The sequence below is a fragment of the Phaseolus vulgaris genome, chromosome 2 (genome assembly GCF_051622355.1).
Source record: "Phaseolus vulgaris cultivar YP4 chromosome 2, ASM5162235v1, whole genome shotgun sequence".
Classification (NCBI taxonomy): domain Eukaryota; kingdom Viridiplantae; phylum Streptophyta; class Magnoliopsida; order Fabales; family Fabaceae; genus Phaseolus; species Phaseolus vulgaris.
Window position 1 is genome coordinate 3,549,953 of NC_143499.1, and position 7,900 is coordinate 3,557,852.

A 7,900-nucleotide genomic window follows, 5' to 3' on the forward strand; every position below is an offset into this window, starting at 1 on the left:
TTGTGTGTATTCAGTATTGGTTGTGATTTGAGCCCCAGATTCGTCCCACGAGATTTTGAATAAATTTTGTATTCATCACTGCCAGGGGTGAAAGAATGGTTCGTTTGTGTGTGAAACTGTTTGATTTTTTTCCTAGGTGAATACTCATCTGTTTGACATGAAATTTGTCACGTTTTGTCCCAAATTCAGTCCAGATTCTTACATGGAATTTCAGGAATAAAAAATTTCGGGACAACTTTCAGAAATGTTGTAAAAAACCAAGGCTATCCTCTACCAAAATTTGTTAAATTTCGCCATTCTTTCTGCAATTTTATTCTGGGTTCATATTGCGTTGAAAAATTCCGAAAAAAATCACAAAAGTACTTTCATATGTTGTTTGCACCCTGCTAAGGAGGCACGTCCATAAATAAAGCACAAAAAGGAGATTTAGGGAAGAAAAGTCAGGATATTTTGTTTTCAGAAAACTGGTTTTTTTCACTCTCGGTCTGGGTCTTATTACGCCCTATTCCTTGATTCTTTTGGTCTGAAAATTTTACCAGACATTCATCATTGTGTGTATTTAGTATTGGCAGGGATTTGACCCCCAAATTTGTCTCACAAGATTTTCAATAAAGTTTTTATTCATCACTGCTAGGGTTGAAAGGAAGGTTCGTTTGTGTATGAAATTGTTTGATTTTTTTCCTAGGTGAATACTCATCCATTTGACGTAAAATCTGTCGCGTTTTGTCCTAAATTTAGTCTAGATTCTTACCTGAAATTTGAGGAAAAAATTATTTCGGGACAATTTTTCTGAAATTTTATGAAAAACCAAGGCTCTACCAAAAATTTGTAAAATGTCGCCATACTTTCTACAATTTTATTTTGGGTCCATATTGCGTTGAAAAATTCCGAAAAAATTCATACAAGTACTTTCTTATGTTTTTTGCACCATGTTATTAAGGCACGTCGATAAACAAATAAAAAAAACGAGATATAGGGAAGAAAAGCCAAGACATTTTGTTTTCGGAAAACTGGTTTTGTTCACTTTCGGTTTGGGTCTTACTACGCCCTATTCCTTGGGTCTTTTGGTCTGAAAAATTTACCAGACATTCGTCATTGTGTGTATTGAGTATTGGCGGATTTGAGCCCCAAATTTGTCCCACGAGATTTTCAATAATTTTTTTATTCATCACTGTCAGGGTTTAAAGGAAGGTTCGTTTGCGTGTGAAATTGTTTGATATTTTTCCTAGGTGGTTACTTATCCGTTTGACATGAAATTTGTCGTGCTTTGTCCCAAATTCAGTCCAGAGTCTTACGTGTAATTTCAGGAAAAAATTATTTCGGGACAATTTTTCTGAAATTTTGTGAAAAACCAAGGCTATATCCTCTACCTAAATTTGTGAAATTTTGCCCTACTTTCTGCAATTTTATTCTAGGTTTATATTGCATTGAAAAATTATGAAAAAAATTCCCATAAATACTTTCATATGTTGTTTGCACCATGCTAAGGAGACACGTCCATAAACAAATCACAAAAAGAAGATAGAGGGAAGAAAAGTCAATACATTTTGTGTTCGAAAATCCGATTTTGTTTACTCTATGTGTGGGTCTTACTACGCCCTATTCTCTGGGTCTTTTGGTCTGAAAATTTTACCAGACATTCGTTATTGTGTGTATTGAGTATTGGTTGGGATTTGAGTATTGGTTAGTATTTCGATTTTATAGTTTTCAGTAATTGTAATTTTATCACATATTCTGAAGATTCAGAAAGGTTCAGAATAGGATCGAGAAATCTAGAACGAAATAGTAAGAATGAAACACCTTTTTTCTTCACAAATTTTCCTAACAATTTCGGTGAATAAGAGATGTGGAGGGTATTTCATAGATGAGGAAGAATTAAGGAGGTTTTCATCCCTAAGAAGACTAATAGGAGGACAAATTTTTTGGCTTTGTTCGATTCTTTGATGTGGATAATGTTGTAAGCCTCCAAAAAGAACTTTATGCTATCACCATTGGCAATCAAAAAATACTCGTTAACTTGGCCAGACCAAAAGAGGTACACACAAAATCAAAGAGAAGGGTATTGAAAGACAAAACCTTAGTACAAATTCATATTTTTCTCTGCCTTACAATTTTTTTTATGACAATAAAGATATGAGAGATAAAAAATAATTTTAATCATAACTATTAAAATAAAAATATTATTAATATATAAAAAAATGTTCACAAGAAGTAATTATAAAATATTTTTTTTGTAATTTTATCATAGTTCATTTCTTTTATTGTAAGTAGTTAATTGAGTTTAAAAAATAGTTATAAAACCTAATAAAATAAATTATATTAATAAAGATAAGACTAGTAGCAAATTGTGTAAGCTAAAAATGGTTACAATTATTTTATTTTTGGTAATTAATTGAGTTTTAAAAATAGTTACAAAACCTAAAGATAAAATAATAAAATCAATTATATTAATAAAAGTAAGATTAGTAATAAACTGTGTGCTAAAAATAGTTACAAAGTGGTTGTACAAAGTTATATTTATTAATAGATTAATAAATATAGATGACTAATAGTTATTTTATTGTTTAATTTATATCAATTTTTTAAAATTTTCATTTTTATTAATTTTTGGCAGTATAAATCAATTATTCTTGCCATTTATCATTTATATTTGAGGAGCTTTCAGTAGAGTCAGATAAGATGTAACAATATTTTTAAATTTGCAGCAATGTTTTAAAAAACTAAAATAAACTAATCGAATGTTGAAACACAAAATAAAAATAAGGTTTCATTCAAAAATATTCAAAATCTTAAAGCTGAAAAAAATCTGGGAAACATACGTTCAAAATTTAAAATTCTGAAAGAAGGAGTTGTGTTTGGCAAGGGGGCTTATCCGCATTCATTAAACAGCGTCGTGGTGGATTGATATTTGTTTTCTGGTCCCACAGAATTTAATGGGCTGGGCCAAGGAGGGCCCACAGAAAAGGAACCCAAAAAGAAAAAAATAATAAAAAGGCTGATTCTTCCTGCACCCAATCATGTTTACGAAAATACCAAAATATCCTTAATGAAATTTATAAATATATATAAATGTTCTTAATGAAATTGAAATTAGATTAAGGAGAGATCTGCGCCCAATCACAACACCTCTTCTTTTTCGCACAACAACTGCCACACCCATCGCCACCTTAACTCAACGAGCAGCGTCGTCTTGCCATTCTTCCGTTCTCATTTCTTCTTTTAGGCCGTTGTATCCATTGTGAATGCTGAAGAAAAAATATCACTTAGTTTTTTGATATAAAAATCTATAAGTCAAAAAATATATTTTGCATGCCTACATCCGGAACACAGTTAACTATTCCAGATATGTACGTCTGGAATTCAAAACCCAATACCGGACATGTACATCCGAAATACAAAACTCAATTCTGGATAATAATATCTGTAACGCATTTTTCTACTACGGACATAGACGTCCAAGAGCTTCAACTATAAATGTTAATTGCTTATTGATGTTTATATCGAGAATGTTTAAAAAAAGAAAAAAAAAATACAAGAAGAACATAATTGATTGGGTAAGGAAGTAATTGCCTAATAAAAATACCAAGAATAGAGTAAAGAATAGCTTGAAAAATTCACACAACTGAACTCAAGAGGCGGTCATCACTTTATGTTTCTCTCTAATACTCTATTTTTAAAACTATTTATTAAAGAAGTTCTCAAAAACAGATTTAGCGACAAAATAAAAGGCACAAAACATAACACAAGAGACAGAAACCATGTCATTTCTTGGAAGACAGGTTTGGTTGGTTGGTTGGTGTAATATATATTTTGCACAAACATCACGTTCGGAGAAACAGCACAACACAACAGTCGCCACCGATAACACTAAGAAACATCCGCATATTTTGATGTTTCCCGCCTCTTCCTCTTCTTCGCTATTCACTCTCTTTCTCGTTCAACTTTCTCCTTCATTTTCACTGTGTTCCTTCTTCTAGGTATTTTTACCTTTCTCACGCGTCTTAGCACTTTTTTTTCCTCTGTTGATGTTTTCCTCACATTGGGATGCTTGTTTGAATTGTGTTCTGTTTCTGAGACCAGTTTTGGTAACCGGTTATTTCGTTGGGGTTTCTCTTACGCGGTTTCTGTTTTGTAATGGGGAAAATAATATCTAAATATTATTTTGTTATGTGCTCTGTTTTTAGTATGTCAGGGGAAGGAAGGAATATGGCATGGAATTTTGTTATTATGAGTTTTTAAGACAAAAATAGAATTGTACTTTTCCTGCTTGTGACAAAATTAAATTAGTTTAATTGGAAAAAAAATGTGTTTAAATTTTTGCCCCACTTCGATGCAATTTCTCTATGGTGGTGGTTTGGATTGGGGTAGACAGAATGAACAAATCAAAATTCAATTTTGTTAATTTAGATTAGATTCAATCATTCAATGAAATTGTGTACTTGGATTATTGCGTTATGGTTGTGGAGAGATTGCTAAGATTTGTACTCGAGTGGGAAACTTGTTTGAGTTCTTATTTGTATGGCTTTGTGGTTTGTACAGCAATGTCTAGTTTCACTTCCATAGCACTGGATAGGTTGATAGAGCCGGGAGCTTCAAATCCAGTTGATGAATCTACTCCAACTTCAATTCCTATCCCGAACTCACAGAAGCTAGAGAGAAGTACTAAGGCGCTTGCCAATAAAAGTAAGAGTTTCTCTGATGTGGAAATTCATGATGGTGAAAATGTTAACCAAAAGAGCTTTGATGCTGTTGTTGCAAGTTCAGCTGGTGACTTCCCTGTTACTTTTACAAACACTGAACTTGTTAAAGAGAATAAGGGGAATGGTGTCTATGACGGCAAACTGGATAGCAGCAATGGTGCTGACCTTGCAAATTGTCCCAGAGAAGCTGGAAGTAGTAGCTTAACAGATTATTTACTCGAGGAAAAGCCACCGGCATTGAAGTTGGACAGATTTAGAGAAGTTGAAGACTTCTTTGATCCACCAGACTCAATGAGTTTTGCAAGCAACACAGATGGGGAAGAGAATCTTTCTATGAAATTTAGCAGTCCTATTCAGGAGTATCATGATGCATGGGAAGGTAAATTGGGTTAGCTTTACTGCTAATTATTTCTTTTACTAAGGAGCTATCAATCTTATGGCATATTCATTTATTTGAGGAAAAGAGGATTATTCTATTGTAATGTAGTGTCCTAGGTATATTCATATCGATTAGTTTACTTGGCTCTTTTCTTTCTGTAGAATTTTCTTCCACCGGCATGAGTCAAAATTCTACAGAGGATGTTGACACTGAAGTTGAATTGCATGAAATGAGATTAAGTCTGTTGGTGGAGATTGAGAAGCGGAAGCAAGCCGAAGAATCCCTAAACACCATGAGAAGCCAATGGGAGAGTATTAGGCAAGGATTATATCAAGCAGGAGTTATTTTGCCTGCAGAGCTTACTTCTGTTGCAAAGGATGAGCAGCTGAATTCTGAGGGTGTGGAAGATATATGTCAACAGGTTTATATTGCTAGGATTATATCAAACACCATTGGAAAAGGAATTGCCAGGGCGGAGGTAGAGACAGAGATGGAAGCTCAACTACAGGCAAAGAACTTTGATATTGCTCGACTTTTGGAACGCATCCGTTGTTATGAGACCATGAATAGGGAGATGTCTCAGAGGAACCAGGAAGCAGTAGGTGAGACCCGTTATTTAATTGGTTTATAATTGTGTTGAACAAAGAAACATATGAATTGTTGTTTATTCTACATTTAACTACATATATTCATTAAGTTGTGTTAGTTTTTTGATTTGTTAATTTATTTTTCCTCATATACAATTATCATTCTGCTGTTAGATTGGCACAATTATACAGGGATGGAATAAAACGTTTGTAGCGTGATGGTTGTTTACTTGCGAATTTGGCACAAATTTAATACTGTCTTGACGTTATGTATTAGATGATAAATGATAAATTTGATCTTATATAAAATTTGTAACTGCTGTATCATTTATAACTCCTTTGTAACTTTGTAATTGCTCCATCATTTGTAACTGCTCTGTAATTTGTAATTGCTCCATCATTTGTAATTGCTTTGTAACTTTGTAACTGCTCTATTCATTTGTAACTGCTTTCTGTCATTTACTTAATATACCCCTCTACTTCTATTTCCTCCCTTTTCTCCTGATTATTTCTCCTCATTAATGTTCCTTTCATGAAATATATAAATCTAAAACTAATATGCTAAGTACTAGGCCATCTCTTTTGTTTCGATTCTGTTCATTCCTTCACCATGACAAGACAAATCCTAGACTACACCACTAATCCCTCCAATCCATATTAATCCATATTATCTCAGTAGCAATGAAAATCCAACCATGGTTCTTGTACCTTCCTTGTTAACTGAGAGCAATTATCATGAATGGGCACGGTCTATGCAAACATCCCTACTATCGAAGAACAAGCTGCAATTTGTTGATGGAAGTCTTCCGCAACCACCCCTTGGTGATCCCATGCATGATACATGGAATCGATGTAATCAAATGGTGGTTTCTTGGCTTCGCAATGCGATGACGGTTTCAATGGCTAAATCCGTTTTGTGGATAGATCTCGCTGTTGACGTTTGGAATGATGTGCGCAATAGGTTTTCTCAATGTGATAATTTTTGCCTTGCGACCTTGCAAGAAGAGATATTTGGATTGAAGCAAGGGGATATGACGGTGTCAGAATATTCCACGAGATTACAAACGTTTTGGGAGGAATTAGAGATGTTTGAACCTTTGCCACAATGTTCTTGTGTAAACCACTGTGATGCTGTTACTCGTGCTAGAACCTATAGAACCACAAACTACATTATACGGTTCTTGCGGGGTCTCAACGAACAGTACAGTCAAGTTCGGTCTCAAGTTATGCTAATGGATCCCATGCCATCTATCCCACGGGTGTTATCTCTAATCGTTCAACAAGAGGATGGTATTATTTGTTATTGGTGTTGCAGTAAAAAAAAATCCTGAGTTGTTTTAATGAGCGAAACTTACGTTATTTAAACTATTTTTAGCGAGTCTATTATCCAAAGTAGGAGAATTTTCTTCATGTTTATAATATTGTGAATCGCTGCCCATTTCCCCTACTTGCTAGATAATCGTGTCTTATTTATGTTGGCATGAAAGTATGTTCTATTTTATTTTATCTTGATTATTAATTTGTTAATCTCATTTATGTGTTTGAATGTCTTGTCCAGAAATGGCTCGGCGTGAGAGGCAAAGGAGGAAGAACAAGAGGCAGAGATGGATTTGGGGTTCCATCAAAACTGTAATTTCTCTCATCACTGTTGCATTAGTATCCTCTTATCTCCCTGTGGATACAGGGTCATCCTCTGCTGAACATGATCTAACATCCTCTACTGAACTTGATCTAACTCCTGAACATGATGATGTAGCCGAGTAATTACAACATAACCATTAGCTTCAATTCCGTATTATGGTAGGAGAGCACAATAAAAGTTTTACATGCCACCTATAGTCAGCTTCATCTTTTTTTATCAGTAGCAATTTTCTAGCAGTGAAGAATGTCATAGTAGAATCTGGCTTGATCGAGCCTTGTCTATGTTGGTTGGTATCAGTAAAATACAAATTTTTGTAATTCGTTGACACTACTGGTAGACATAGGTCACAGATGCATCATTGTCAGATAAATCACTATTAGTTTTGAAACAGGCTTATACACTTTTGAATGTTATAAACAAAGTTCACCAAAAGGATAAAGATAAAATGTAACTACGAAATGCTAAACTTAACAATTGTGCTGCGGCAAATTTAGCTGTCAATTTTTGTGTTGAAGGAGTTGTTTGGAACTTGTGAGAATTAAGGTAAGTATATTGTATGTGTGTGTAGTCGTTGCAATGAGGTTACAGCCTA

At 34.1% G+C, this 7,900-nt stretch overlaps 1 protein-coding gene across 2 annotated transcripts; it reads left to right on the forward strand.

Moving 5' to 3' along the window:
* Positions 1-3,712: 3,712 nt before the first annotated feature.
* On the forward strand, positions 3,713-7,625 carry LOC137810256 (uncharacterized). Of its 2 annotated transcripts, none has more exons than XM_068611430.2 (4): positions 3,713-3,977; positions 4,540-5,079; positions 5,241-5,681; positions 7,225-7,625. In XM_068611430.2, exons 2-4 carry the CDS (start codon positions 4,542-4,544, stop codon positions 7,428-7,430), a joined length of 1,185 nt encoding a protein of 394 aa, XP_068467531.2. In that variant the 5' UTR covers positions 3,713-3,977; positions 4,540-4,541; the 3' UTR covers positions 7,431-7,625. The 2 variants fall into 2 exon arrangements, with proteins under 2 accessions (XP_068467531.2, XP_090154215.1); XM_090298089.1 differs by lacking the exon at positions 7,225-7,625 and adding an exon at positions 5,841-6,150 and having other exon boundaries at positions 3,719-3,977.
* The last annotated feature ends 275 nt before the right edge of the window (positions 7,626-7,900 follow it).

Coding starts and splice junctions, on each gene's coding strand:
- LOC137810256 (XM_068611430.2), top strand. CDS start 4,542: ATGTCTAGTTTCACTTCCATAGCACTGGATAGGTTGATAGAGCCGGGA. Junction 5,080..5,240: donor GTATCATGATGCATGGGAAG/GTAAATTGGGTT, acceptor TTCTTTCTGTAG/AATTTTCTTCCACCGGCATG. Junction 5,682..7,224: donor GAGGAACCAGGAAGCAGTAG/GTGAGACCCGTT, acceptor TGTCTTGTCCAG/AAATGGCTCGGCGTGAGAGG.